At 54.1% G+C, this 17500-nt stretch overlaps 2 protein-coding genes across 5 annotated transcripts in view; one reads left to right on the forward strand and one right to left on the reverse strand.

The window, feature by feature from the left end:
* Nucleotides 1–9924, forward strand: part of trmt1 (tRNA methyltransferase 1) — a 15612-nt gene extending 5688 nt beyond the window's left edge. For all 4 annotated transcript variants that reach the window (XM_061231530.1, XM_061231529.1, XM_061231528.1 and 1 more), the window contains 11 exons: nucleotides 120–232; nucleotides 1590–1738; nucleotides 1871–1954; nucleotides 2422–2491; nucleotides 3056–3190; nucleotides 3414–3499; nucleotides 4030–4138; nucleotides 5035–5111; nucleotides 7049–7168; nucleotides 7942–8050; nucleotides 9065–9924. In XM_061231530.1, coding sequence (XP_061087514.1) covers nucleotides 120–232; nucleotides 1590–1738; nucleotides 1871–1954; nucleotides 2422–2491; nucleotides 3056–3190; nucleotides 3414–3499; nucleotides 4030–4138; nucleotides 5035–5111; nucleotides 7049–7168; nucleotides 7942–8050; nucleotides 9065–9145 — 1133 coding nt within the window. In that variant the 3' untranslated portion in view covers nucleotides 9146–9924. The remainder of the gene's footprint in view (nucleotides 1–119; nucleotides 233–1589; nucleotides 1739–1870; nucleotides 1955–2421; nucleotides 2492–3055; nucleotides 3191–3413; nucleotides 3500–4029; nucleotides 4139–5034; nucleotides 5112–7048; nucleotides 7169–7941; nucleotides 8051–9064) is intronic.
* Nucleotides 9925–11133: 1209 nt separating this feature from the next.
* The window catches only part of man2b1 (mannosidase, alpha, class 2B, member 1), a 29817-nt gene continuing 23450 nt past the window's right edge, over nucleotides 11134–17500 (reverse strand). The window contains 3 exon segments of the mRNA XM_061231033.1: nucleotides 11134–11937; nucleotides 13136–13162; nucleotides 13165–13237. Of these exon segments, the coding sequence (XP_061087017.1) occupies nucleotides 11837–11937; nucleotides 13136–13162; nucleotides 13165–13237 (201 nt within the window). The 3' untranslated portion in view covers nucleotides 11134–11836.

Genomic DNA, 17500 nt, shown 5'->3' on the forward strand with positions numbered 1-17500 from the left:
GTGTACATTTCTGGTGGAGTGCCCTTCAACAAGGTAGAGAACCCGGTCTTTTAAGAAGTGTGAAGTGTTGTGTTTTTCCTCTTTGAAGATTGAGTGACTTTCTCCGCTCCCCCCCGCAGGGCTGCTGTGCCTGACCTGCACAGACATGGCGGTCATGGCGGGGAACAGCGGGGAGACCTGCTACAGTAAATACGGCTCCGTGTCCATTAAGGCCAAGTACTGCCACGAGATGGTGAGTGCTCGCTGTGCTGCGTCCCACGCCCTGAGGTGCACTGGGTCATATCGCTGTCTCCGTGCATCGAATATTTATTTTTAAATGGCAGGCATTTATGTAGCGCCTTTATCCAAAGCGCTGTACAATTGATGCTTCTCCATTCGCCCATTCATACACACACTCACACACCGACGGCGATTGGCTGCCATGCAAGAGGCCGACCAGCTCGTCAGGAGCATTTGGGGGGTTAGGTGTCTTGCTCAGGGACACTTCGACACCGCCCGGGTGGGGGATCGAACCGGCAACCCTCCGACTGCCAGACGACTGCTCTTACTGCCTGAGCCATGTCGCCCCATAAGAAAGATCTCTGCCAGGTGGCGGCAGGTTTTGTTCCTTCTTTTCATCTCCAATCAGACTTCATACGGTAACACATCTCCTTCAGTGAAATGCTTCCAGGGTTAAAAAAAAAAAAACAAAAACAAAAAACAGCACATATCTATTCAGTGTCGGTGAACTTACCGATTTAGTTTTGAAAAACGCATCGCTTACGTTTTTGCTCTTTATCCTTGTCGTGATGTTTTTTATCTACCGCGTGTCATATCAACATTGGAAAGATACGAGTGACGTTTTTTCCCCCCCAGAAGCATTTCACTTTGGCTCAGAAAATTGGAGGTGTGCTACCACAGCAGGTATGATTAAGAAATCTAACACCGCATGCCGGAGATAGTTTAAGACTGCGCTTACAAAATATATTGTTACACTGCAATGGCTATATCGGCCAGTCCTACTCACAGCTGTGTGTGTTCTGATGCACGGACCCACTGCGTTTTACATGCTAACGTGTGTGTGTGTGTGTGTGTGTGTGTGTGTGTGTGTGTGTGTGTGTGTGTGTGTGTGTGTGTGTGTGTGTGTGTGTGTGTGTGTGTGTGTGTGTGTGTGTGTGTGTGTGTGTGTGTGTTGTGCTTGTGCTTGTTTGTGTGTGTTGACTGTCTGAGGTGCTGTTTGTGTGTGGTTGTGTGTGTTTGTGCTTGTTTATGTGTGTTTGTGTGTGTTGACTGTCTGAGGTGCTGTTTGTGTGTGGTTGTGTGTGTGTGTGTGTTTGACTGTCTGAGGTGCTGTGTGTGTGTGTGTTTGTGTGTGTTTGACTGTCTGAGGTGCTGTTTGTGTGTGTGTGTGTTTGACTGTGTGAGGTGCTGTTTGTTTGTGTGCTTGTGTTTGTTTGTGTGTGAGTGTGTGAGTGTGTGAGTGTGTGAGTGTGTGAGTGTGTGAGTGTGTGAGTGTGTGAGTGTGTGAGTGTGTGTGTGTGTGTGTGTGAGAGTGTGTGTGTGTATGTGTGTCTGTGAGTGATGTTGACGCAGTGCTGCGTTTCCTCCAGGCTCTGCGGATCATCCTGCACAGCGTGGACCAGAGGGCGGGGGTGTACCAGCGTTACATCGAGCCCCTCCTCAGCGTCAGCGTAGACTTCTACATCCGCGTCTTCGTCCGAGTGCACACCGGCCAGGCCAAGGTCAAGAACTCTGCCAGGTACTGCAGCTCCACACCACTGGGTTAGAGAACCGACCAATCACTGCGCAGGGCTATCCTTAAAGCCCTGCTTTGGGCTTGCGGTCGTATGAAATGACTGTTGAAGCTGTCTGCGTGAACGCTGTGTTTCAGTAAGCAGGCCCTGGTCTACAACTGCGTGGGCTGTGGCTCCTTCCACCTGCAGAGAATGGGCAAGCGCATCAGCCAGGGAAAACAGTATGTCTCCCCCTCTGTTCCCCTCTCTCTCCTCTCCCCTCTCTCCCCTTCTCTCCCCTTCTCTCTCTCCATCTCTCTCCTTCTCTCCCCTTCTCTCCCCTTCTCTCTCTCCCTCTCTCCCCTTCTCTCCCCTTCTCTCTCCTTCTCTCTCCCTCTCACCATTCACCACACCATGTGTGTAGTGTGTAGTGTGTAGTGTGTAGTGTGTAGTGTGTAGTGTGTGTGTGTGTGTGTGTGTGTGTAGTGTTGGGGGTGTGGGTAGTATGTGTGTAGTGTTGGGTGTAGTGTTGGGGGTGTGTGTGTGTAGTGTTGGGGGGGTGTGTAGTGTTGGGGGGTGTGTAGTGTGTGTGTAGTGTTGGGTGTAGTGTTGGGGGTGTGTGTTGTGTTGGGGGTGTGGGTAGTGTGTGTGTAGTGTTGGGTGTAGTGTAGGGGTGACTGATGCAGGTCTGTTTTTGGGGGTGTTTCAGCATGAGGTACTCTCCGGCCACTGGACCCCCCGTCAGTCCTGAGTGTGAACACTGTGGCCACAGACATCAGGTCAGACCCTTCCCAATGTGCCCAGCCTTATCTTTCATTATCGGCTAGCCTTATTAATGTTTGTGTTGCCTGTTCTCTATTGGGACCACAGTGCCAGGTCTAATTGTGTAAGCATACCCACCTCTCTCTCTCTCACACACACTCTCTCCCTCTCCCTCTCCCTCTCCCTCTCTCCCCCCCTCACTATCACACACTCTCTCTCCCTCCCCCCCTCTCTCCCTCCCCCTCTCTCTCTCACTATCACACACACTCTCTCCCTCCCCCCTCTCTCTCTCCCCCCCACTATCACACACTCTCTCTCCCTCCCCCCCTCTCTCCCTCTCTCCCTCCCTCTCTCCCTCTCTCCCTCTCTCCCTCTCTCTCTCTCTCTCTCTCTCTCCCCCCTCACTATCACACACTCTCTCTCCCTCCCCCCCTCCCCCCCCCTCTCTCCCTCTCTCCCTCCCCCCCCTCCCCCCCCTCTCTCCCTCTCTCCCTCCCCCCCCTCCCCCCCCTCCCCCCCCTCTCTCCCTCTCTCCCTCTCTCTCTCTCTCTCTCTGTACCCCTGTTCCTCCCGGTCTCCAGGTCGGGGGTCCCATTTGGGCAGAGCCCCTCCACAACACCCAGTTTGTGCAGAAGGTGCTGTCGGCGGTGTCGGGGAACCCCTCTCGGTTCGGGACGTCCCGGCGCATTGAGGGAATGCTCAGTATGATCACGGAGGTGTGTGAGCGTCTCAGAGTGAGAGGCGTAGTGTAGAGGGCTTTAAAAGACCAGTGCTCTGAGCACCAGACTGACTGTGTCTGTGTCTGTGTCTGTGACTGTGTCTGTGTCTGTGTCTGTGTCTGTGTCTGTGTCTGTGTCTGTGTCTGTGTCTGTGTGTGTCTGTGTGTGTCTGTGTCTGTGTGTGTGTGTGTGTGTCTGTGTCTGTGTCTGTGTGTCTCAGGAGCTGGAGGATGCGCCTCTCTACTACACTATGGACAACCTCAGCAGCACCCTGCACTGCAACACCCCCCCTCTCCTGCAGTTCAGGTAACAACACAACACACAACACAACAACAACACAACACACCACAACACACAACACAACAACAACACAACACAACACAACACACCACAACACAACAACAACACAACACAACACAACACACCACAACACAACACACACAACACAACAACACACAACACTACACAACACTACACACACAACACACACAACAAACACAACACTACACAACACTACACAACACTACACAACACTACACAACACCACACAACACCACAGCACACCACACCACAACACAACAAACACAACCCGCAAACATACAGCACCTATTGGCTTAGGTACCTGACTGGGACCCAGAAGGTCAGTGGTTCCAGCCCCGATGGAGCCCCGGTGAGATCTGCACGGCTGCTGGGCCCTTGACCCCACACTGCTCCCCGGGTGCTGCACGGTGGCTGGCCCCCTCCCCTCAGTAACGAGGGGGGCAGACTACCCCCGCAGGGTTCGGGAGTGCAGGGCCACGCGGTGCCTCAGGTCGGCTGTGCTCCCTGTCCCGCAGATCCGCTCTCCTCCACGCCGGGTTCAGAGTGTCGCTCTCACACGCCTGCAAGAACGCCCTGAAGACCGACGCCCCCCCCGCTGCACTCTGGGACATCATGCGCTGCTGGGTGAGGCCCGGCTCCACTCACACGGACGGGAGGCAGTGTGTTACTGCCGTAGTTACTCTGCCCCGCTCACACAGACGGGGTGCAGTGTGTTACTGCCGTAGTTACAGGGCCCCTCTCACACAGACGGGGTGCAGTGTGTTACTGCCGTAGTTACTCTGCCCCTCTCACACAGACGGGGTGCAGTGTGTTACTGCCGTAGTTACTCTGCCCCGCTCACACAGACGGGGTGCAGTGTGTTACTGCCGTAGTTACTCTGCCCCTCTCACACAGACGGGGTGCAGTGTGTTACTGCCGTAGTTACAGGGCCCCGCTCACACGGACGGGGTGCAGTGTGTTACTGCCGTAGTTACAGGGCCCCGCTCACACGGACGGGGTGCAGTGTGTTACTGCCGTAGTTACTCTACCCCTCTCACACAGACGGGGTGCAGTGTGTTACTGCCGTAGTTACTCTGCCCCTCTCACACAGACGGGGTGCAGTGTGTTACTGCCGTAGTTACTCTGCCCCTCTCACACGGACGGGGTGCAGTGTGTTACTGCCGTAGTTACTCTGCCCCTCTCACACAGACGGGGTGCAGTGTGTTACTGCCGTAGTTACAGTGCCCCTCTCACACAGACGGGGTGCAGTGTGTTACTGCCGTAGTTACTCTGCCCCTCTCACACAGACGGGGTGCAGTGTGTTACTGCCGTAGTTACTCTGCCCCTCTCACACAGACGGGGTGCAGTGTGTTACTGCCGGGGCCGTTCTGGGCCGTGACAGTCCTGGGCCGTGTTGAGGGCCGTGACAGTCCTGGCCCGTGTTGAGGGCCGTGACAGTCCTGGGCCGTGTTGAGGGCTGTGACAGTCCTGGGCCGTGTTGAGGGCTGTGCTCATGGCTGTGCCTGCCTGTGTGCCCTCAGGAGAAGAGTAACCCAGTGAAGAGGGAGAGGCTGTCAGAGACCAGCCCGGCCTTCCACATCCTGTCTGCCGAGCCCACGTGAGTTCCACCGGAATAACACCCTGCTCCTGTTCCTCCTCCTCCTCCTCCTCCTCCCCTGCTCCTCCTCTTCCCCTGCTTCATCCTCTCTTCCTCCTCTTCCTCCTCCTCCTCTTCCCCTGCTTCATCCTCTCTTCCTCCTCTCCATCCTCTCCTCCTCCTCCTCCTCTTCCCCTGCTTCATCCTCTCTTCTTCCTCTTCCTCCTCTCCTCTTCATCCTCCTCTTCCCCTCATCCTCCTCTTCCCCTCCTCTTCCTCTTCCCCTGCTTTATCCTCTCTTCTTCCTCCTCCCCTCCTCCTCCTCTTCCCCTGCTTCATCCTCTCTTCCTCCTCTCCATCCTCTCCTCCTCCTCCTCCTCTTCCCCTGCTTCATCCTCTCTTCTTCCTCTTCCTCCTCTCCTCTTCATCCTCCTCTTCCCCTCATCCTCCTCTTCCCCTGCTTCATCCTCTCTTCTTCCTCTCCATCCTCTCCTCCTCTTCATCCTCTCCTCCTCTTCATCCTCTCATCCTCCTCTTCCCCTCCTCCTCCTCTTCCCCTGCTTCATCCTCTCCTCCTCTTCATCCCCCCTTCCTCTGTTTCATCCTCCGTTCTTCCTCTTCCTCCTCTCTTCCTCTCCTTCCCCTCTTCTTCATCCTCTCTTTTTCCTCTCCTATGTCCTCTTCCTCTCCTTCATCCTTTCTTATCTTCATCCTCTCATTCCTCTCCTTTATCCGCTCTTCCTCCGCTTCATCCTCTGTTCCATTAGGTCTCGCGCTGTGTTTAAATCCCTCTCGGAGCGTAAGGATTAGCATCAGTACTCTTTCAAATTCATAACCCAGTTGAGTTTGGGGGCTTGGTAATAATATTAAATGTTTATTAATACTTGGCAGAGACCAGCCACTTTGCGCAAACAGGGTTTTCACCAGGGTCTGAAATTAACACCTGCCACCCACCTAAATGCGCTTAATTTGTTGACTGTGGCAGTTTAAAACTGTCGAGTCACCCACCACAAGGTTTTTTTTAATAGATTTTTCTCTTTTTTTCTTTTTATTTTTGCATTACTTTAGATATTTTTACAGACTCATTGAATTTCTATGATTGGACGCGGTTACAAGTGTGAATGTGGAGTTTTGGAGGAAGGGGAGGGTGGTTAATGTGAGGGGCTGGAGACATGTTCACCTGCCTGTCTCAGGAGCTGGGGGAAAAAACCTCAGACCCTGACTTGCGTTTAGTTGCTGTTGAGCAATTTTTTTAGTTTGCCAACATTGCCTTTTTAAACAGAAATATAGGCGACTTCGTTGCTTACCTGTATACCAGATAAGCAGTGTGTGCTGGAGTGCGTGTTGGAGTGCGTGTTGGAGTGCGTGTTGGAGTGCGTGTTGGAGTGCGTGTTGGAGTGCGTGTTGGAGTGCGTGTTGGAGTGCATGTAGTGGTGCGTGTTGGAGTGCGTGTAGTGGTGCGTGTAGCGGGGCGTGTACATGTGTGTAGGAGTGCGTGTAGCGGGGCGTGTACATGCGTGTAGGAGTGCGTGTAGCGGGGCGTGTACATGTGTGTAGGAGTGCGTGTAGCGGGGTGTGTACATGTGTGTAGGAGTGCGTGTAGCGGGGTGTGTACATGCGTGTAGGAGTGCGTGTAGCGGGGCGTGTACATGTGTGTTGGAGTGCGTGTAGCGGGGCGTGTACATGCGTGTAGGAGTGCGTGTAGCGGGGTGTGTACATGTGTGTAGTGGTGCGTGTAGCGGGGTGTGTACATGTGTGTAGGAGTGCGTGTAGCGGGGCGTGTACATGCGTGTAGGAGTGCGTGTAGCGGGGTGTGTACATGTGTGTAGGAGTGCGTGTAGCGGGGCGTGTACATGTGTGTAGGAGTGCATGTAGCGGGGTGTGTACATGTGTGTAGGAGTGCGTGTAGCGGGGCGTGTACATGCGTGTGCGTGTGTTGATGAGCCCCTCCTCCGCAGGCTGCAGGCGTGTTTCGAGCTGCGGGAGGACGCCAACCCCCAGTCCCGCCGCCGCCACCTCACGCGCTTCCAGGAGAACCCGCAGGCCAACTGGGGCCCCAAGGCCCGCGCCAAGGCCGGGTGAGTCAAACCCCACCCCCACTGCGGCCCACACTCAGCCCTACCAGGGGACCGCGGAGCTGACAGTGATAATGGACACAGACCTGGCGGTTTCTGCCACACACAGAGAGAGTCAAACCCCACCGCGGCCCACACTCAGCCCTACCAGGGGACCGCGGAGCTGACAGTGATAATGGACACAGACCTGGCGGTTTCTGCCACACACAGAGAGAGTCAAACCCCACTGCGGCCCACACTCAGCCCTACCAGGGGACCGCGGAGCTGAGAGTGATAATGGACACAGACCTGGCGGTTTCTGCCACACACAGAGAGAGTCAAACCCCACCGCGGCCCACACTCAGCCCTACCAGGGGACAGCGGAGCTGAGAGTGATAATGGACACACACCTGGCGGTTTCTGCCACACACAGAGACTGAATGTTTCAATGAGCCCCGCGCTGTCGGACCGCTCCTGTGTCCCATCTGTCGGTCCGGGCCCCTCACGGGGCAGCCTGGCACGAGGTGCTTGCCAGGGACCTGGCAGTTTGGCGGGGGTTCAAGCCTCGGTGTTGTCATAATCAGATCTGCGCAGCTGCTTGAGCAAGGCCCTTAACCCCACATTGATTGTCCCCTGTTTAGTCTAATCAACTGTACGTAACTTTTGATTAAAGAGCTAAATAACAGAGGAACATTACAGTACATTAGTTTGATGGAAGAGCTGGACTAAAAGTCTCTCTCTCTCTCCCCCCCCCCCCCCCTCTCTCTCTCTCTCGCTCCCCCCTCTCTCCCCCTCAGTGGGGGCATCTCCTCACCGCTGACGGAGAGGAGGAAGCAGTACCAGAATAAGAGGAAGGTCACCGAGGCCTCCCAACTCAAGAGCTTTCCCTGCAAGAAGTTCAGAAAGGTGCCCTCACTTCCTCCTGCACAGTAGCTGCAGCACAGCTCTCAATATCTCATTCCTGCAGTAACCAGCTATGGCCACATGGTGTAACATGTAGACATACCTGGGTGAAAGTATAATCATTATTCATTTGTGTAATGGTAAAAATAATTTATAGTTATGTTTACATTGCAACGGTCAAACTGATAGTGTCCAGCTACATAATTCTACATTTTATTCTTTGTCTCCCCTATCCCTCCTCCCTCTCTCTCCCTCCCCTCTTCCTCTCTCTCTCCCTCCCCCCTCTCCTCTCTCTCCCTCCCCTCTTGCTCTCTCCCTCTCTCTCCTTCCCCCTTCCTCTCTCTCCCTCCCCTCTTCCCTCATTCCCTCCCCTCTTCCTCTCTCTCTCCCTCCCCTCTTCCTCTCTCTCTCCCTCCCCTCTTCCCTCATTCCCTCCCCTCTTCCCTCATTCCCTCCCCTCTTCCTCTCTCTCTCCCTCCCCCCTTCCTCTCCCTCTCCTCCCCTCTTCCTCTCTCTCTCCCTCCCCTCTTCCTCTCTCTCTCCCTCCCCTCTTCCCTCATTCCCTCCCCTCTTCCTCTCTCTCTCCCTCCCCCCTTCCTCTCTCTCCCTCCCCTCTTCCCTCATTCCCTCCCCTCTTCCTCTCTCTCCCTCCCCTCTTCCTCTCTCTCTCCCTCCCCTCTTCCCTCATTCCCTCCCCTCTTCCTCTCTCTCTCCCTCCCCCTCTTCCTCTCTCTCTCCCTCCCCTCTTCCTCTCTCTCTCCCTCCCCTCTTCCTCTTTCCCTCCCTCCCCTCTTCCTCTCTCCCTCCCTCCCCTCTTCCTCTCTCTCTCCCTCTCCTCTTCCTCTCTCTCCCTCCCCTCTTCCTCTCTCCCTCCCTCCCCTCTTCCTCTCTCTCTCCCTCTCCTCCTCCCTCGTTCCTTCCCCTCTTCCTCTCTCTCTCCCTCCCCTCTTCCTCTCCCTCCCTCCCCTCTTCCTCTCTCTCTCCCTCTCCTCCTCCCTCGTTCCTTCCCCCCTCCAGGGCACGTGTACGCGAGGTACAGAGTGCTGCTATTCTCACGATGCTCAGCTGGGGTCAGTGGAAGGGGAGAAGACGGAGTGACTCGACGCGGTTCTCCCTCTCTCTCCACCCGTCCCTCCTTTTCCAGTCATCACTCCATCCCTGATTCACAAGCGGCTGAAGGCCATGTCCCCAAATCGCATGGTGTGTGTATGGTGTGTGTGTGGTGTGTGTGTGGTGTGTGTATGGTGTGTGTGTGTGTATGGTGTGTATGGTGTGTATGGTGTGTGTATGGTGTGTGTATGTGTGGTGTGTGTGTGTGGTGTGTGTATGAGTGTGTGTGTGTGTGAGTGTATGGTGTGTGTGTGTGTGTGTGTGTGTGTGTGTGTGTGTGTGTGTGTGTGTGTGAGTGTGTGAGTGTGTGAGTGTGTGAGTGTGTGAGAGTGTGAGAGTGTGAGAGTGTGAGAGTGTGAGAGTGTGAGAGTGTGAGAGTGTGAGAGTGTGAGAGATGCTTGTTCTCGCTGTCAAAAGGTCGTCCCCGCCCCATCAGGAGGAGCAGGGCGGCTGCGACTCACACACAGGTCCTCTCAGGACACGGCTCCCCTCCCTCTGATTGGACCGCAGCTCCCCTCCCTCTGATTGGACCGCAGCTCCCCTCCCTCTGATTGGACCGCAGCTCCTCTCCCTCTGATTGGACCGCAGCTCCCCTCCCTCTGATTGGACCGCAGCTCCCCTCCCTCTTATTGGACCGCGACTCTCCTCCCTCTGATTGGACCGCAGCTCCCCTCCCTCCGATTAGACCGCGGCTCCCCTCCCTCTGATGCAGTAACATAGCTGCGGATTTGATAAAAGTACTTTCAATAAAAACTGTCTTTGGAAAATGTATGTGCACACAATCTGTGGCTGAGCTGAGCTCACGAGGGAGAGGGGGAGGGAGAGCGAGGGAGAGGGAGGGGGAAGGAGGGGGAGGGAGGGAGGGGGAAGGAGGGGGAGGGAGGGAGGGAGGGGGTGGTCGCACCAGGGTCACTTCTGAAGACGGGCCTGAGAGCCGGGGGCTGAACACGGACGCCGTGTCCGTTGGTTTTTTCAGACGCAGGACGCCCGTTCGTGCTGAGCGGGTGGTGTGCGGGCGGTGATGCTTCCGGCCCGGTTGACTGAGGTTGAGCCTCAGCCCAGCACCACGTGATCGAGGGCCGTTCCCCTCGAGAGGTCCTGAGGTTTCACGTGTGCTGGTACCGCACAGTCAGACCCGTGTCTACGGTCGATAATCTCCTGCGGTCAGTTCAGAAAATTCGGTGAGATCAGTCCCGGTTTGTACCACGAATAGGAGAGTGTGGGGGGAGCTGTGATGAAACGCGACAGTGCGATGTGTTTTCATCAGGCCCTGGGGCACTTCTCCAGCCAGGCTGGCCCAGCGCACGCGCTGTGAAACCGCTCATCGCCACACAAACCGCTAATCCCACCCAGTGTAGGCCGTTTTCTCCGGCTCAAATTCCCCTTCTTCTACATTATTTTAAAGCATTTTTTCACCCATTACATGTCATTCGGCAGACGCTTTTATCCAAAGTGACGTACAGTTCATTTAAACGAAGCAGGAGACAATCCTCCCCTGGAGCAGTGCAGGGTTAAGGGCCTTGCTCAAGGGCCCCAATGGCTGTGTGGATCTTATTGTGGCTACACCGGGATTGGAACCATCGACCTTGCGGGTCCCGGTCATTTACCTTAACCACTACGCTACAGGCCCAGGTAACCTTGGGGAGTGAGGACCCTCCTGATCAGTTCCTCCGCTTCCTTCCCCCCCCCGTGTGAATGAAGTAAAATAATAATAATGGTCATGCTGCCCACCCTCCTTTTCACACATACCAATGATTACAGGCGACATGTATCTACATAATCAGGCATAAATAATCAAACCCAGGCCGTATTTGGAAACCTGCCGTTTATTCCAGCTGCCCATTGCGATCAACACAATATTGACAAAAGCAAATCACAAATTGAAAAAAAAAGAATAGAAAAAAGTGTTTTAAAAATTCCCGGCTTGTTGCACAGTTGAAGGCCTGAGTAAAGAGGTCTCGGTGGGAGCAGAGGAAGCCCAGCAGAGGGGGGGGGGGGGGGGGGGAGAGTGAGGATAATTATAGCAGGCCATACTCTCAGGTGTGTGTGCCACGGGGGAGGGAGGAGGGGGATCTTTAAAAACCAAAACACCAAAACCCCAGAGACCTCCAGCTCTGAGCGCCCCACGGGGGCGGCTGTGGGCGGGAGAACCCCGGGACGGCTCCGGGGGGGAACGGTATCCCGGCGACACCAACACAAGGAGCTTCCGCTGCGGCCTCCAGGGTCTGAGCACGGCCGCTAAAGAGCCCGACGCCTCGCTCGTCAGATCTCACAGCGAGACACACTCTCTCTCGCCCAGAGTGATGACAGTGGTGGGATTAAATACTGTCGACAATAAAAGTGCATAAAAAATAGCTTTTTTTTGGTTTCTGGTTCAAGAGTCATTCGGAGCTCAGTGGTCACCATTGCTGGAAGGCTTGAAATGTTTCCTGAATTTCCTTTATTTTTATTTTTTTTTTGCTGAATGGGCATATTCAGAAGGCACAACACAGATCTGGATTGTATAATCTTCACAGAATACAACACAAACGTGTGAAATGTTAAGGGTCTGGGAAGGCTGCTCGTCCGATCCCGAGACCGGGTGAAGACATGAGAACGGCGATTGGTTTGCAGAGGCTGGCTGATGTGTGCTGCTGATCAGTAATTGGCTGCTGTGTATGTGTGCTGGCGTGTGATTGGCTAACTCCCGATGCGGAGCAGGAAGGTGCGGATCTCCATGGGCTTCAGGGTCACCTCCCAGGCGGAGGGGTCTCCCTGTCCTTTCTGCAGGGGTTTCTCGCCTGAAACACACAAACCATCAAATCATTAAATCAGTTATTTTAGCGGTCACTTTTATCCAAAGCGACTTAGTTAATTAGACTAAGCAGGGGCCAATCCCCCCCTGGAGTGATGTGGGGTTAAGGGCCTTTGCTCAAGGGCCCAAAAGCTGTGCGGATCTTATCGTGGCTACACCGGGGCTTGAACAACCAATCTTTCGGGTTCTCAGTCTGGGACTAGGGCTAATCGGTGTCTGAAAAAGGCCCAATAGGTCACAGGTTTGATTCCAGTGCTGTCGTACCATTAAGGTACTTGGTGTGAATGCATATTGTGGAGAAAAGCACAAAGTTTTCCCAAGTTGCCGGAGAGCATCTCCTAAAAGGCAGTAATGTATCATAATAACGGGGAGACCCACTCTACTCCAGCACTCTACTTTTCATGTCCTGAATCGAGCCGTAATCCAGTCCACGCGTTTACAGTACGTTAGCCTGACTCCGGGAATACGTTCCTGGCTCAATCAAATCTCCACGCACATAGTTTCCCCCTGAGTGCATTGAGCGTTTTATCTGACGTGGAGCTTCTTTTTCTCTCTGTGCGCGGGGTTGAGCGTCGTGCTAGCAGGCCTGTGCGACCCGTCTCCTGATGGAGGACCCCTGGGAAATGCAGTACAGTGAACGCGGCTGCCACTTTATCACACGACTAATTAACCACTTCAGCAGAAGCAAAGGGCGCTACGATGCAGAGGCTAATGTGTGTTCGCTGCTAGGGCGTGCTTTGGCAATGTTGGGGAAAACACCCAATTCAATCTTGATTGCTTTTTCATTTAGATTTTTTTTTTTGCAAAGTACTTGTGAATTGCTTAAGCATTTTTCACGCAGGTTTATCAAAAGGAAAATATTTTTACAGAATCCACATGAAGGCAAGGAAAGACATTGGGTTTAAGCACCAGACCTGGGACAAAAACACCGTAATTGTTTTGGATTCAAATACTTTTCTGCACTTTACTGAGCTCGTCTGGCGCAGCGTTGGAACCCATGAAATACTCTCACAATGCAAACGCTGCCTTCTGGTGCTCTCGGTCGGCTCAATCGCACCGGACAAGATCAAATGAGCACAGGAAAGTAACTGAATCCAATTACATATTTCAGCCAGGTCTTGTTTATCCGGTGTAGAACTGGGAAGAACATTCTAACGGTTGCCGTTGGTAACCAGCCAGCCCACCTGTGCGTCCAGTCCAGTCCATGCGGTCATCTCGTCCTTCCACTGATTGGCTGCCAAGCTCATTTCTGACACGCCCACTACTGCCAGAGTGGAGAAGAGTTTCTGTGGAGAGAGTCAGAGCGAACGAGAGGGAGAGAGGGAGAGTCAGAGTGAACGAGAGGGAGAGAGGGAGAGTCAGAGTGAACAAGAGGGAGAGAGGGAGAGTCAGAGCGAACGAGAGGGAGAGAGGGAGAGTCAGAGTGAACGAGAGGGAGAGAGGGAGAGTCAGAGCGAACAAGAGGGAGAGAGGGAGAGTCAGAGTGAACGAGAGGGAGAGTCAGAGTGAACGAGAGGGAGAGAGGGAGAGTCAGAGTGAACGAGAGGGAGAGAGGGAGAGTCAGAGTGAACGAGAGGGAGAGAGGGAGAGTCAGAGCGAACAAGAGGGGAGAGTCAGAGTGAACGAGAGGGAGAGAGGAGAGTCAGAGTGAACGAGAGGGAGAGAGGGAGAGTCAGAGTGAACGAGAGGGAGAGAGGGAGAGTCAGAGCGAACGAGAGGGAGAGTGAGAGAGTCAGAGCGAACAAGAGGGAGAGTGAGAGAGTCAGAGTGAACAAGAGGGAGAGTGAGAGAGTCAGAGTGAACAAGAGGGAGAGTGAGAGAGTCAGAGTGAACAAGAGGGAGAGTGAGAGAGTCAGAGTGAACGAGAGGGAGAGTGAGAGAGTCAGAGTGAACGAGAGGGAGAGGGAGAGAGTCAGAGTGAACGAGAGGGAGAGGGAGAGTCAGAGCGAAGGAGAGGGAGAGGGAGAGTCAGAGTGAACGAGAGGGAGAGGGAGAGAGTCAGGGGGGGGGACGGTGTTGGGTCATTTAAGAAGGTTCACCAATCACAGCTTCCTCAGACAGAGAAAGCGGAGCCTCCGAAGGCGGTGGAACTCGCACACCTGATTTAGCTGATCAAGGGCATTTTTGGTGGTTTGATTGGTTCAGTCATTAAATCAGGTGTGTGAGTTTCCTGGTTACAGCAAAAGCTTCCTGGAAAGTGGGTCCCAAGGACTGGAGTCTAAGGTACTGATTATAAAATAGGAGGCTTTCTATTGGCCAAGGACAAAGGTCTGCAATTAATCAACTAGAGCAGTTGACAGCATAGTTAACTCCCCTTCACCTGGTTAGCCTGTGGCCTAGTGGCTAAGGTGTTCGACTGGGACCTGGAAGGTTGGTGGTTCATAAAGATAAGATCTGTACAGCTGTTGGTCCCTTAACCCCAACATGGCTGACACATGGGCTGTTGACTGTTATTCCATTACAGTGATTTAGCTGACGCTTTTATCCAAAGCACTAAGCAAGGGACAATCCCCCCCAGTCATGTACCTTAGCTGCTAGACTATAGGCTGCCCCAGTCATGTACCTTAGCCACTAGGCTACAGGCTGCCCCAGTCATGTACCTTAGCCACTAGGCTATAGGCTGCCCCAGTCATGTACCTTAGCCACTAGGCTACAGGCTGCCCCAGTCATGTACCTTAGCCACTAGGCTACAGGCTGTCCCAGTCATGTACCTTAGCCACTAGGCTACAGGCTGTCCCAGTCATGTACCTTAGCCACTAGGCTACAGGCTGTCCCAGTCATGTACCTTAGCCACTAGACTATAGGCTGCCCCAGTCATGTACCTTAGCCACTAGGCTACAGGCTGCCCCAGTCATGTACCTTAGCCACTAGGCTACAGGCTGCCCCAGTCATGTACCTTAGCCACTAGGCTACAGGCTGTCCCAGTCATGTACCTTAGCCACTAGGCTACAGGCTGTCCCAGTCATGTACCTTAGCCACTAGACTATAGGCTGCCCCAGTCATGTACCTTAGCCACTAGGCTATAGGCTGCCCCAGTCATGTACCTTAGCCACTAGACTACAGGCTGCCCCAGTCATGTACCTTAGCCACTAGGCTACAGGCTGCCCCAGTCATGTACCTTAGCCACTAGGCTACAGGCTGTCCCAGTCATGTACCTTAGCCACTAGGCTACAGGCTGTCCCAGTCATGTACCTTAGCCACTAGACTATAGGCTGCCCCAGTCATGTACCTTAGCCACTAGGCTATAGGCTGCCCCAGTCATGTACCTTAGCCACTAGGCTATAGGCTGCCCCAGTCATGTACCTTAGCCACTAGACTACAGGCTGCCCCAGTCATGTACCTTAGCCACTAGGCTACAGGCTGCCCCAGTCATGTACCTTAGCCACTAGGCTACAGGCTGTCCCAGTCATGTACCTTAGCCACTAGGCTACAGGCTGCCCCAGTCATGTACCTTAGCCACTAGACTACAGGCTGCCCCAGTCATGTACCTTAGCCACTAGGCTACAGGCTGTCCCAGTCATGTACCTTAGCCACTAGGCTACAGGCTGCCCCAGTCATGGGCCTTAGCCACTAGGCTACAGGCTGCTCCAGTCATGTACCTTAGCCACTAGACTACAGGCTGCCCCAGTCATGTACCTTAGCCACTAGGCTACAGGCTGTCCCAGTCATGTACCTTAGCCACTAGGCTACAGGCTGTCCCAGTCATGTACCTTAGCCACTAGACTATAGGCTGCCCCAGTCATGTACCTTAGCCACTAGGCTATAGGCTGCCCCAGTCATGGGCCTTAGCCACTAGGCTACAGGCTGCTCCAGTCATGTACCTTAGCCACTAGACTACAGGCTGCCCCAGTCATGTACCTTAGCCACTAGACTATAGGCTGCCCCAGTCATGTACCTTAGCCACTAGGCTATAGGCTGCCCCAGTCATGGGCCTTAGCCACTAGGCTACAGGCTGCTCCAGTCATGTACCTTAGCCACTAGACTACAGGCTGCCCCAGTCATGTACCTTAGCCACTAGACTACAGGCTGCCCCAGTCATGTACCTTAGCCACTAGACTACAGGCTGCCCCAGTCATGTACCTTAGCCACTAGACTATAGGCTGCCCCAGTCATGTACCTTAGCCACTAGGCTATAGGCTGCCCCAGTCATGGGCCTTAGCCACTAGGCTACAGGCTGCTCCAGTCATGTACCTTAGCCACTAGACTACAGGCTGCCCCAGTCATGTACCTTAGCCACTAGACTATAGGCTGCCCCAGTCATGTACCTTAGCCACTAGGCTATAGGCTGCCCCAGTCATGGGCCTTAGCCACTAGGCTACAGGCTGCCCCAGTCATGTACCTTAGCCACTAGGCTACAGGCTGCCCCAGTCATGTACCTTAGCCACTAGGCTATAGGCTGCCCCAGTCATGTACCTTAGCCACTAGACTACAGGCTGTCCCAGTCATGTACCTTAGCCACTAGACTATAGGCTGCCCCAGTCATGTACCTTAGCCACTAGGCTATAGGCTGCCCCAGTCATGTACCTTAGCCACTAGACTACAGGCTGCCCCAGTCATGTACCTTAGCCACTAGGCTACAGGCTGCCCCAGTCATGTACCTTAGCCACTAGGCTACAGGCTGCCCCAGTCATGTACCTTAGCCACTAGGCTACAGGCTGTCCCAGTCATGTACCTTAGCCACTAGGCTACAGGCTGTCCCAGTCATGTACCTTAGCCACTAGACTATAGGCTGCCCCAGTCATGTACCTTAGCCACTAGGCTATAGGCTGCCCCAGTCATGTACCTTAGCCACTAGACTACAGGCTGCCCCAGTCATGTACCTTAGCCACTAGGCTACAGGCTGCCCCAGTCATGTACCTTAGCCACTAGGCTACAGGCTGTCCCAGTCATGTACCTTAGCCACTAGGCTATAGGCTGCCCCAGTCATGTACCTTAGCCACTAGACTACAGGCTGCCCCAGTCATGTACCTTAGCCACTAGGCTACAGGCTGTCCCAGTCATGTACCTTAGCCACTAGGCTACAGGCTGTCCCAGTCATGTACCTTAGCCACTAGACTATAGGCTGCCCCAGTCATGTACCTTAGCCACTAGGCTATAGGCTGCCCCAGTCATGTACCTTAGCCACTAGACTACAGGCTGCCCCAGTCATGTACCTTAGCCACTAGGCTACAGGCTGCCCCAGTCATGTACCTTAGCCACTAGGCTACAGGCTGCCCCAGTCATGTACCTTAGCCACTAGGCTACAGGCTGTCCCAGTCATGTACCTTAGCCACTAGGCTACAGGCTGTCCCAGTCATGTACCTTAGCCACTAGACTATAGGCTGCCCCAGTCATGTACCTTAGCCACTAGGCTATAGGCTGCCCCAGTCATGTACCTTAGCCACTAGACTACAGGCTGTCCCAGTCATGTACCTTAGCCACTAGGCTACAGGCTGCCCCAGTCATGTACCTTAGCCACTAGGCTACAGGCTGTCCCAGTCATGTACCTTAACCACTAGGCTATAGGCTGCCCCAGTCATGTACCTTAGCCACTAGACTACAGGCTGCCC

This window comes from Conger conger, chromosome 2 (genome assembly GCF_963514075.1).
Source record: "Conger conger chromosome 2, fConCon1.1, whole genome shotgun sequence".
NCBI classification, from domain to species: Eukaryota; Metazoa; Chordata; class Actinopteri; order Anguilliformes; family Congridae; genus Conger; species Conger conger.